The 13,044-nt window shown below is 44.1% G+C and overlaps 1 protein-coding gene across 1 annotated transcript in view; it reads left to right on the top strand.

Moving 5' to 3' along the window:
• The window catches only part of LOC147724149 (uncharacterized), a 1,299,884-nt gene that overhangs the window by 1,234,856 nt on the left and 51,984 nt on the right, over window positions 1-13,044 (top strand). The window contains exon 6 of the mRNA XM_086917998.1: window positions 11,016-11,095. Coding sequence (XP_086774124.1) covers window positions 11,016-11,095 — 80 coding nt within the window. The remainder of the gene's footprint in view (window positions 1-11,015; window positions 11,096-13,044) is intronic.

Raw genomic sequence — 13,044 nt, 5'->3', positions numbered from 1 at the left:
CCCATGGTGCGCCACATTGTAAATGTGGCGCATCATGGGTGGCGGAGCTGAGGCGCACAATTACTGGCACATCCCTGCTAATTTGCAGGGATGCGCCAGTAATTGTAAATCTGCCCCCTACTTTCTAAAAGTGGTATTTTCTATTTCTATTTCTATTTAAAATTATTTATACAGCGCACGTACACCAGCGGTTTCATGGCGCTAAGCTGACCAAGGACTGGACAAGAGAGCAGAAGCTAGGTGGGGACAAGAGTAAGAAGTGGAATATTAATTAAAAAATTTGGCAAAAAGATATGCCTTGAGCTTTTTACGGAACAGTAGGTACGAGGTGGAAGCTCTGAGCTCCAAAGGCAATGAGTTCCAAAAAATCGGAGCCAGGGTCGCGAATTTAGAGCCTTTCAAACACAGAATTTTAAAACCAACTTTACTAAAATATGTATTTTATCATTCTGAGTTCAGGCATAATAAATTCGAATTTCTACCATGTTTCCTGAGTCAGTTAGGATTCTAAGATGTAATAATCTAACTGCCCATTCTGGCCTATGGAGAACGGGTAGCCTTGCAATAGTGAAAAACGAAAATGGCTGTAATTCACAATTAGGACATGCCACCCCTTAGGCCTACCGTAGGGGTGTCTGATATGAAGAAAAGGGAAGGTTTAGGGACTGGCAAAGGGGTGCACTTGCCAAATCGACATGGCAGTCACAGAATGCACACAGGCCTTGCAATGGCAGGCCTGAGACACACTTTACAAGCGGCTTCTGTGGGTGTCACAACCAGTTCTGCAAGCCAAACAGCCGCATTTGATTTCCAAGCCCTGGGCACACATGGTGAACTGTACTTGGGTTTGACAAGTAAATCAAAGAACCCAATCATGGAGTCACTCATCAGAACATCAATTTAACATATGGAGCACTTGCACTGTGGCACTGAATAGCAGTGGCACAGTGCCCAAAGCATATAACCCGCAAAACTTAGCAAAAACAGAGGAGGCAATCAGTAAAAGTGGAAGGGAGACTCATGCCAATGATACCAAGTCTAACAGGGTGGATTCCCATTCACCCCAACTAATAATCCACTTTCTCACAAATGTACTATTTTAGCTATGTACTATGAACTAGCTGTTGTCTGTTCCCCGCCCTCCCAAAACTACTTAAGGTGCGCTGTGATGCAAGCGCTTAGAACTAGCTCTGCATTCCCCTGAGGCGGAAGCCGGGGGTTAGGCTCTAAATCTTTTTAACATTTTTAAAATAATTTACTATTGTTGTGTGTGATTGTGATTACTACAACCTCACCTGGAATCCTAGCTCCCTTGCCGTGGCTAGAACCCCGCTCCTCGAGTAGGCGAGCAGGCTCTCACGCAGGCGCATTCAGGGTTGGACGCCATCTTAGGGGTGAAATAGGCAAACGCACCAGCTGTTGTCTGTCCCCGCCCTCCCAAAACTACTTAAGGCGCGCTGTGATGCAAGCGCTTAGAACTAGCTCTGCATTCCCCTGAGGCGGAAGCCGTTGGCTAGGCTCTAAATCTTTATAACATTTTTTAAATAATTTACTATTGTTGTGTGTGATTGTGATTACTACAACCTCACCTGGAATCCTTGCTCCCTTGCCGTGGCTAGAACACTACTCCTCGAGTAGGCGAGCAGGCTCTCACGCAGGCGCATACAGGGTTGGACGCCATCTTAGGCGTGAAAGAGGCGAGCGCACCAGCTGTTGTCTGTTCCCGACCCCCCTCTGCCCTATAAAATGAAGACCTTTACCCAACAGCACAGCGGGCGCGCCGAAGGCGCGCCAAATGCAAGCCCGTCTGGGCCCGTCCGGGCCCGACCGGGGCCAGGGGCCACCCACTGCCCTTTTATTAAGACAGAGGAAGCACTATAGCATGGACCTCCTCTATCAACTAAGGCCCTTCGTACCAGCAAGCTGTTGTCACCAGTTCCACCCTCTGGAGACTCCCCGTTTTTGTCCTCACTGTAAGACTGAGCTTATTAGCCCATCGACTAAGACTGACGCAAGGGAATACCACATGCTTCTCCTCAACTGTGGGTCCCTCCCAAAACATAGCCTAGAAATGTCCCTGTTATTGGACGTACATGCGCCTGATATAGTCTTTTTGACTGAAACCTGGTTGACCAAAGACTCTGAGCCTGACTTGGTGCAAGCTCTCATACCAGGTTCCTAGATAGCCCGTTTAGATCGCCCTCAGGGAAAAGGTGGGGGGCTTGCTATTATATACGAGGACACATATGTATGTCGCTGTTTGTAGGAGTCCATCGCTGACTGTGAAAGCATGCCCTTTGTCATTGAATTCTCTCCCAATAACAGTTTCACCGGCATTCTTATTTATCGCCCTCCTGGATCAATCAAACAGTTTCAAATAGCTATCCCCTCTGCTGTGGCAGAATTGGTCACAACCCCCTCAAACTTCATGCTACTTGGGGATTTTAATGTCCATTTTGATAACACCTCAGACACCACTGCTACTGAGATGATAGCAAGTTTGGCTGCAGTCCAACTGGAGCAACTTGTTCCATATCCAACACATGTTAAAGGTCATCTATTAGACCCAATATTTAGAAACTGTGAACATCTCAAAGTGGGCACTATTAGTTGCCTCCCTTGGACAAACCACTTTCTGATCCCTTTTATTTGGACCACATATAAACCACCATTGTCCATTTCTATCCCACAAAAAACACGAAATTGGCCTAAACTTCACGTAGATAATTGGACTAACACCCTTACTACCACCAGACCCTCACTCCTATGTGACCCCCTCGCCAATAATAATCTATATAATGACTGGATCACAAGCTCCTTGGACTCTATACTTCCCCTCCGTACCTCTGGTTCAAAAAGGCAGAAAAAAACAGCTCCCTGGTACTCAGAAGAGCTTAGGGAAACAAAACGTTCATGCAAGAGATTGGAAAGAAAATGGCGGATGACTTACGCCACTACGGAGAAAGCCATTTACAGGGAAGCCATTAGGACTTACAAATCTGAAATAAAATCTACACAATCGGCCTACTATAATGAAAAGATAATGTCGGCCAAGTCCAAGACTAAAGAGATATACCAGATAGTAAAAACTCTGACTAGGCTCCCATCTCCCTCGGCAGTTATTTACAATCCACTCTCCAGATGTAATGATCTGGCTAACTTCTTTTTCCATGAAATAAATACAATCTATCTTTCATTCCCAGACTCAGTTGTAGAACCCCCCATCCAAAGAGCTGACTCGGTCATGGAAACAGAAGACTTTCAGCAAAACAGCCGAGATCACTTCCCCCTGTTGAATCCTGAAAAACCTTTAATACACCAAATAAAATCTTGCTCCCCATGTGATCCTGCCCCTCCGAGCACATTGGTTCTTGCCGACAAGACCATCCTTCCCACACTTATGGAATTGTTGAACTCTTCCATAATGACTGGGACGGGACCACCAGCTTGGATGCGCGCCATGGTCCGGGCATTACTAAAGAAACCCACTCTCGACCCGGGCAACCTTAACAACTACCGCCCGATCTCACTGCTTCCCTGGGTAACCAAGATCCTCGAGAAACACATTAACATCATTTTAACTCAGTTTCTCGAGTGCAACCATCTGCTTGATGTTTCCCAGACGGGTTTCCACCCCAAACATGGAACGGAGACTGCTTTGTTGGCCGTGACAGAGGAAGCGAGGCGGATCTTGGATCAGGGAGGATCAGTGGCAGTGATCCTCCTTGATCTGAGCGCCGCCTTTGACACGGTAAACCACAAAATCCTTCTAGGCCGTCTCTCCGACCTAGGAATATCAGGAGAAGCCTTGGCCTGGTTCAAGTCCTTCTTTAGTGACCGAACCTTCCAGGTCTTTAAAAGCATATCTGTCTCCTCAAGCAAACCTCTATGCTGTGGGGTACCGCAGGGCTCTTCATTGAGCCCTACGCTGTTCAATGCATACATGAGACCGCTGGCTGGGATTGTTAGTCCGCATGGTATTAACATCATTACCTATGCGAATGACACTCAGCTAGTGGTCTCCCTTACGCTAAAGAACGGCCTCCAACCACAGTCCAATTTAACAACATGCTTGGAACAGGTCAAGAGCTGGATGACGAAGTGATGTTTGAAGCTCAATGATGATAAAACTGAGCTTATGCTCCTTTGCCCATCGGCTCCCTCCACCTTGGAGCTGCTATGGCCCATGAGCATGGGCGCTCCTCCCATCCCCAGAGACAACATAAAAAGTCTTCGGGTGTGGCTGGATAAATCGTTGACCTTCAATACACAGGAAACCAAAGTATCAGCGACCTGCTTTGGCCTCATTAGAATGATGAAACGAATTCTCCTACTTCTTCCTTTTGAGGCCAGGCAGATAGTGATACAAGGCTTAATTCAATCTCGCCTTAACTTTAGCAACGCCCTATACCTCGGCGCGCCGGAGTACAGTCTGCAAAAACTCCAGCGGACTAAGAACTGTGCAGCCCGCACATTGCTTGGAATTCCACACAGAATCTCGATAAAACCCGGGCTGAGAGCTTTGCATTGGCTCCCCATTAGGGAGAGAGTCAAGTTCAAATCAATGTGCATCGCTCATCAAGCTTATTGGAAATCTGGCCAGGAAATCAGTCACTCCTTGATCTCTCCCTACCAACCCAATAAACATCTTCGCTCATTGCATGCCTTCTTGGTGGAGATTCCCAGGATTCGGAGAGCTAGAGTAGGTGGCCAATCCTTCACCTACAATGCCTCTAAATTGTGGAACACACTCCCCCTTTATCTGAGAACCAACTCCAACCTGTTCAGCTTTCGTAAACAGCTTAAGACTTTTTACTTTAACTAACTAGACTAACCGTTGGACCGATTCTCGGGAAGGCATTGCTCTAGTCTCAGCGCCTGGACGCCTCAGGGCAACTGTAGCGCTTAATAAAACTCTTTTTCATTTAATTTCATTTCTTTATGGAAATTACAAATTCTTCTTGTAATCAGTGTGAAAAGGTATGTCTTACTTAGATTCACAAGTGGATTCCATTGAGAATCATGGTTTCTATTCCCTCTCTACAAAGTTCTCTGTGGCGGCAAACTCCACGGAGCAGGAATTGATTTTGGTGTACAAATACACTTTTACATTTTTTGTTAGTGGGGAAAATATTGGAGAAGCTCAAATAGTCATCATAATCGGGGATGAGTGAATTATTCTTTTCTCCAGAGAAGGAGAGTTACACTAGCCATGCGCTGTAGTAAAATGATTCAAACTGTAGTTCTGGAACACTAACACACTTTGTGGAAATTACAAGACTTTTAAGGAAATTCTCGTTTTCAAATGCCTAATTTTCAATGCCCTTTGATAGATTTGCATTTGCAGTGAGCTTTATTTTTGTGGTTGAGATCTTTGAAGGCTCCTGGTGTACTTAAAAAGGGAAATTTGTTTGAAATCTTAGGTTTATAACTAAATTTAACTTTTTGAAAAGGGACCTCTGTGCAGTGCAGTGAAACATACCGTGCAGTGAGGTCCCCAAAGAAGCGGACACAGAGGATAAAAGGCTCCACCGTGCGTACACAATAGGTCCCAAGGGAGGAAACAAGTAAAAATCCTGGGATATTTTGATGAATACCTTTGCTTTCTCAAATAACAAACTGATGCCATAAAATAAAGATGTTTTCGTTCCTGAGGCACACTTGCAGACCTTTTCATCATTTTCTGCAAAACTCTGCCAAAACTGAGTCAGTCAGTTACTCAGATACTGATTTGAAATAAAGCAAGATACGAATGGATTGTCATAGTTGGTAAATCACTTATCTGGAGATAACAATAGAGACATCCTAATACTTTGAAAGAGGCTACAAGTATCATAGGAACCGAGGCACTGCTAAAAGCAAGCAGTAGAAAATGGGTTTGGCCCATTAAATCCCTCCTTGAAATGTTTGCTGTTTGGCTACTCAGTTTTGGACCTTCACTGTGATTGAGTCTTACCAACTAAGTCTCACTCGCTGTATATTCTATGGAAATGGACAGAGGCTGCTTAATTGCTAGTGTTCTCCTTTTAGGATAACCAAAACACAAAGTACCTCCCTTAGTAAATACTAAAACATAACATCATCAACACTGTACAAACATTCAATCACATCTCAATTACATACATAAACATGTACCCACAGACACAGCAAAATTGAATATAATAAATGATTTTGAGAAATATATATGGCTTTAATCCTATAATATGGTTAAAATCCTTAAAACCACATATAGATAAGTAGAACCATATAAATCACATATCACAAAAACAAGAAAGATTCATCTAAGACAAAACAATCTGTCTTTCAATATGTACACAATATGCACACCTCTACTTTTTCTCCTCCTGGGTGTATATCAATCTTAATCAATAACATGTAAGGACAATCAGTGCCCTAGACCATGTCTTTAGGTTTTGCCTTTGTGTTTCAATAGAATTAACTGATATGATCCATTTCTTCAGGGCTAATACACTTCCACAAATTCAAATAAACAATTTCATACGACATCTTTTGCCAATAAAATCCTAAAACAACAGCGGGTGGCTGACGATTAATTACACCCCAAGTCAATATACGCAGAACACGAGATGTCCGCTATCTCCAGCGATAGGAAAAAGGGATTCTATGGTTTCCTCAATTTTCACAGGAAGTTGAATGGCATCAGTCAGATTCTATTCTCAAATGAGCCAATGCTGTTAATTCCCATGGGCAGCAGACCCCAATTCTGGGGATATCCCCAAATCTGGGGATATCCCCAAATCAGATAGTACACTGGTAATCACACTATTTGATGGAAACACACACGGATGTACTGAGCATAGCGATTGTTGTATAGTGAAGGTGTCTTGTGGTGAAAGTATAGTACACAATAGGCACTAAGGCCCCTTAAATTATGGAGATACCTTATTAAGGAGTGAATTGCTTCCATTACATTGCTGTTCAGCCATATCAACTTAATACATTTGAGTTGTGGCATCATAATACCTGCACCAAAGCCAGCATCCATGGTAAAAGGCATGTCACAGAGCATCATTTCAGCTGCTGTTTAAACACTTTTCATTCTTACTATCTGGTTGTCCAAAATGAACAGTGATCAACAAACAGGAGATAATATATGACAATGTTTATTTCTTTTTGCATGCTACAGTTTATTACAAGAAAAATAATCTCTGCATGTATCTACTCATTCTGAGCTCTAGCCTTTTTAATCTGGTTTACATTAAACTGATTGTGATATGTTTTTGAGAATATTACAAACTGGTTTTTGTTGTGTTTCATTTTCCATTACAGTTTCTTCCTTTATGCTTATTATATGCAATCATACTATTTATTTTCTTCTAATGGCGTAAGACACTAAAGATTTAAGAGGGATGGTATGACCATGGAACACCATGCCCTCTGTGTCTTTAAAATTATATTGCAAGACACCTCGAAGTTCCATGAGCTTATTCGAGAACTCATATTTCAGTCTAATTCCTCAATACTGCCCAGGCACTTCTCAGTGACTTGCAATTCCTTATAAAGTACCATGGGGGTGCTTTATCCAATAAACATTGTGTACTAAGCATGCATCCATAGAAGTAAATTCAAACAATATTCCAAACAGCCACATCTCCGGTCATGAAGGTTCAGGGGCCATCCACTGCTGAATAAAGTGGGGGCAGAACAAATGCTGGAGCTTATGTAAGAGTATTTTCAAATAAATGACAATTTATAGGTCAAAAAAGACCTGAACTAAGAGATGTTTAACATAACAAAGAAAGGGACACTTGCAGTACTAGGGGCTAGACTTAATTAGTTCATGATCAATCTTCAAGTAGGAATAATGGTCTCTGATGTAAACATATATCTACTAGAGCCAGAGGCTTGTAGAGGCGGGGCGACACATGCTATCACTGTCTCTCAACCAGGGACAATAAGCGTTAACTTTCACAAGCATGCAATGGAAATCTGGGACCTCCTCAACACATATTCGCCTGATGTTGCCTTACTCATAGAAACCTGGACCAACGCCAACTGAGCACATGACATCCCAACGGATACAAGATCCTGCGTAAATACCACCCCATCCTCCCAAGAGGAGGCCTCAACATCATTCACAAAAGCACCCTCTGCATGACCACCCTCCCGGCCGACACAACAAACCTCATGGAGTGCCTGCAGTTCCAGAACAACCCCAAAACGACTCCCCCTGGAACCCTCATCTACAGGCCGCCCAGACCCGTATGCCCTTTGCCGATGCCATCACCGACTTCATCGCACCCCACACCCTCGCATCCACAGACTGCATCTTTCTCGGGGACCTATATTTCCCCCTGTATACCCATGACGACTCAAACCCCACCTCCCTCCTAGAGAACCTCACCAACTTAGGACTAAATCAACTAGTTACTGCCCCCATGCACACACTGGGACACACATTCAACCCATCTATACTGGAGGAAACAGCACCTCCTACAGCCACACCAGCATTCCTCTAGACTGATCACCACTGCATTAACTTCCCCTTCATAAATTAAAGATAGAGATGGGGTAGTGTTGTGGAGTTGCTGAGAACTGACCAACTGTAGCACTGTCTTATGGATCCCCTTGCAGCACAGAAAAGAGGAGAAGAAATTAAGCAAATGGAATTATAGCACTCAGGTGCAAGACCTCCAGTATTCCCTTGTGGTGGGCCAGGGCCCATTGGATCGGCAGAACATCGACTTCTTGTACTTCCTGGGAAGGGGGCATGCGTTAGTCCCACTCACCAAGCCACTTTCGTCCCTGGGTCCCTATTTCCAAAGAGAATGGGTAGAGAGGTGGGCTGGGGACTGCCCGCCATTTGCACCCATGTGTGGGAGAGCAGGGCATGCCGAACATTTGTCCTTTTGCCCCCACGGGCAGGTACAGTGCACAGCTCCCACTGCAGCTGAGCAGAAGAAAAGATGCCGGTTCCAAAGCACTGCCCAGGATTTACACCTGTACTCTGGGAACTGGTTGGAAGGCTTGGGGATCCCTTTGCAACCTCCAATGACCCTTAAGCCTGTGGGTACCCCGGGTGGGACCAGGGCACAGAATAAAGATGAAACGCACTGGCTGGGCAATCATTTATTGAATGCTGTGTGACGTACCTGGTGTTACTAGCCCGTGCCACCTCCCTGAGTAGGATTTGAGTGCTTGCTTCTCTACCCTGAGAAAGACAGCTGATACAATTCAGTACATGGTTCCCAGTAAAAAGACAGTTTTGGACTTATTACTTGTGAAGGACTTATATCCTTCACATATTATAACCTGATCTCTTACACAGTTGAACATTGTGTTGGCTTTCTTGAGCTAAGTGTCTATGTACAACAGGTATTATTTGTTATTTTGCTGTTATTTCTGCCTGTCTCATTAAAACCCAGCACTTGTTTTATTGCAGTTCTGTAATTTGAACACTCTCTGTTGAAATCTATGTATGACCTTAACAATACTGATTGCAAGACTGGAACTAATACTTACATGCAATTATTGCTAATACAATCAGTAGAAGGTTAGAATGGCTTACTCTACCTGCAAACAAAGAATTATCCTAGATTTACTGTGGATGAGACTCAGGTAGTGAGACTTGCTTACAGAAATGTCCAAAAATTGAGTAGTCAAAAGCGAAAAATCCTGGGAGACTAAATGAGTGAAACTCATCTGCTACCATCAGGCTGTTCACCTTTTGCAGGGTCGGACTGGCAGTAGCAGGCATCAGGCATTTCCCCAGGAGGCTGGAAGGGTGGGAGCCGGTTTTGCAGCAGTGGCGCTGTTTTTGTTACTGGGGGCTTGTTTTGCAGCGGTTCACATTTGCACCCTCCGCCTGTGTGCAGGAGAGGACGAAGTCTCCCAGGCCTCCAGCCCTACAGACCTCTGATCCCATGCATGGACTGAATATGTGTGCAGGTGTGCCTGCCTTTTTGAAACAGTGCTCATAAAGGATCCATTGGGGTGTGCCTGGAACCCTGTTTCAGCTCAAGAGTAGCTGCTAGAACAGAAATAGGAATGGTTTTTGCTCACTTGAGAAGTGCTCAAAATAGGACATTTTTATTAACTGGTAACTTCACCTATTGCTTTCAAAGTCAGGGGAGGGGGATCCGGCTGCACTGTGACGTCCATTCCCATGAGCCTCTCCCCAGGATGTCAGTACACACTATCAATGCTAATAATGTGTCTTCCCCGACACAATATTTAAAACATATGCTCTGCATAAATCCCGTGAAGATTGGGCGCAAGCTTCCTGCACTAGTCACTTCTAGTCAGTGCTTAACTTGTAAAATAATTTGCGCCAGGGCCCTGACCAGGCGGCCGCTGCAGCTTGCTCTACCTATTGCCCCATCATCGCTGCCAATGCTGGTACCAACACAACAACTAATCATCTCTCTCGCCTGCAAGCGCAACAGTTCAGATTATTCTAGGTCCCCAAAGCTATGAATGGCTAGGGAGGCAGGTATTATTTATTTTAATGTATATTGTATTCATAAACAACCGTTGTTCTGCTCATCTCTAAAATAAATCTGCAGTGCTACAATGTGGCAGATTGTCATAAGTGGGTGTTGACAATTACGTGGTGGTGCCGTGCCAGAAATCAATTAAGTGTCAGTGCAGTACTCCGGAAACCACCTGCTCAAATTAGGCACTGCTTCCAGCATGTCACTGTAGTCCAGTGTCACATTGAGTCATCTGTGTGCGTCATCTTGTTTGACTGACACTTTTAAACAGATTGTTGCTTCTTTAAGAAGGATGAGAAGCCAAAATATACATAAGGCTGAAGGTATTACAGAAGTGGATAGCTATTATCAATGAACCTTCTCTCCTTAAGGTCATTTTTCAGTGTGTTATGCTAATTTTAAGACACGTTTTCTGTCTGATTGTACGCAGAGACAACCTTCTCAGACGAGATTGTAATCACGTTGCATCACCTTCAATTTGATGTCGCGATAATGAAGGTTGCAGACTGAGCAGGCGTCAGTTGAACTGGCTGGTTAATGAACGTTTCCCCTTTCCTGCAGCTTTATACTCCTGGCCCCTGGATAACGATGAAACAGAACCGAAGGTATTCATTAGCTACCAGTGGGATATGCAAGCAAAAGTAAGTGCTAAAGATTCATTTAAAGTTTTATTGCTACTTACACTTTTTTGATGCATCGGTCTCTTATTTATTATTTCCGCCAAGGCTATAAATCACTTATTCTCAGTATGACATGCCTGATTACTAAATGTTCTTTAGAAATGGTTGATGGGCAGAATCCTCTTTGAAACAGCGGTTTCCACTTCATTTAAAATCAGCACAGCGAACTGCATTTTAATGTGCCTGTCTGAATCTTTTATGCTGTCCTCTATCAGTTTTGTTATTTTTTCAGCATTCAGGGAAAGGAAGTAATCAAGTACGAAGCTGTGCCTGAATACACCTCTCTATGAACAAGGGTTTATAATATTAAAGATTACATACCTGCGAATCCCATTTTCAACAAGTGATTTTCTTGACTGCAGTGTAATCTCTGAAATCCCTCGAGAGACAACTTGGAAAAAAAGGATGCTCAGTGTTAGGCATGGGGGTCGCTAGTTGGCTGAGGTAGGTGCCTTAGGCCAAATAGGAACCCTTGCTTCCAAGTCAGGGAAAGGAAGGACACCTTCTCAGATAGCCCCCTCACCCCCTCAGTAGCTTGGCACGAGCAGCCAGTCTTATCTTCAAGGCAAGTGTGTAAAGTATCAGCAACCACACTCTCGGAAACCAAATGATGACACCACAAATGGACTCCACACAAGTTTCATAAAAACAAGTATAAATGTATGTAAAAGAATATACGATAAGACCACATGATATAAATCCAATATATGCCTATTTGTAATATTCCTCCTGGTCGGTTATTAGGACAGCCAGCACTTGTAAGTTCTGGTGATATTAATTAGTAATTCTAAATGATCCACTGCAGTCCTAACACAATGCTATGCAGTTCGTAATGCAAGAATCAGGCACTTTGCAACGTAAAAATAATGCAGTTCTTTATGCAACAATCAAGCAGTTCGTAATGCCAAAATAGTGCAATGCGTGGAAAAACAATCAGGTACTTCATTATGCAAACTAACGCAATGCATAATGCAACAATCAGGTAGTTCATTATGCAGAAATAGTGCAATGAGTAATGCAACAATCAGGTAGTTTGTAATGCAGAAATAATGCAATATGTAATGCAACACTTAGGTAGTTCGTAATGCAGAAATTATGCAATGTGTAATACACTAAACAGGTAGTTTGTAATGCAGAAGTAATGAAAAGCGTAATACACTCCAGCACCGACCACCGTGCCTTAGGCGGTCTCGCCGTCACTCATACTGACTCGCGGTCAGCTTCCGTCAACAGATGTCCCATATGGGTATGATGTAAACCAAAGTGCAGCTCCGCACTCTGGCCCCGGTACTGCCACTCAATGGCAAGAATGGGCCGCGATACGAGACAAAGCAGAGGCTCGCGCTGCAGGAATGCAAGAGGCTGGTCCGGGCCGCTGGTGCTACGAAGATCTCATGCTGCAAAAGGGCACACGCACACAGCGTTGCTGAGATTCTCTTGGGCTTCGGGTGTGCACGATCACAGGGCACTTAACACGAAAGTCTCAGGCTGCAAGAAGCACACGCATACAGCGTCGCTGAGACTCACTTGAGTACGGGTGCACGATAACAGGGCACTTTATACGAGGATCTCAGGTTGCAACATGCACACAGCGTCGATGAGATTCTCCTGGAAACCTTTGTGTTTATGATTTTCTGCAACAGAGAGCCAGCTCACCTCTTGACCTTGGAAATAGGTTACTTCCGGACACAGCACACAGCAAAGTCCTTTCAAGCAGGTGGACACAGCACACAGCAAAAGTCCCTTTAGCATCTCCTCGGTTAAAGCAGCAAACTGATGGCCAGCCCCAGAACACACAGCAAGGGTCAGTCCTTTCCTTCAGTCTATTCAGCTGTTTCTTCCTTGGCAGAGGTTCCTCTTGACCACAAAGTAGGTTCAATCCTTTTCAGTCTTGAGCAATCCATTTCTCT

The sequence above is a fragment of the Lissotriton vulgaris genome, chromosome 4_1 (genome assembly GCF_964263255.1).
Source record: "Lissotriton vulgaris chromosome 4_1, aLisVul1.2, whole genome shotgun sequence".
NCBI lineage: Eukaryota > Metazoa > Chordata > Amphibia > Caudata > Salamandridae > Lissotriton > Lissotriton vulgaris.
Note: the sequence above shows the minus strand (reverse complement) of the source record. Positions and strands in the feature narration are given on the sequence as shown.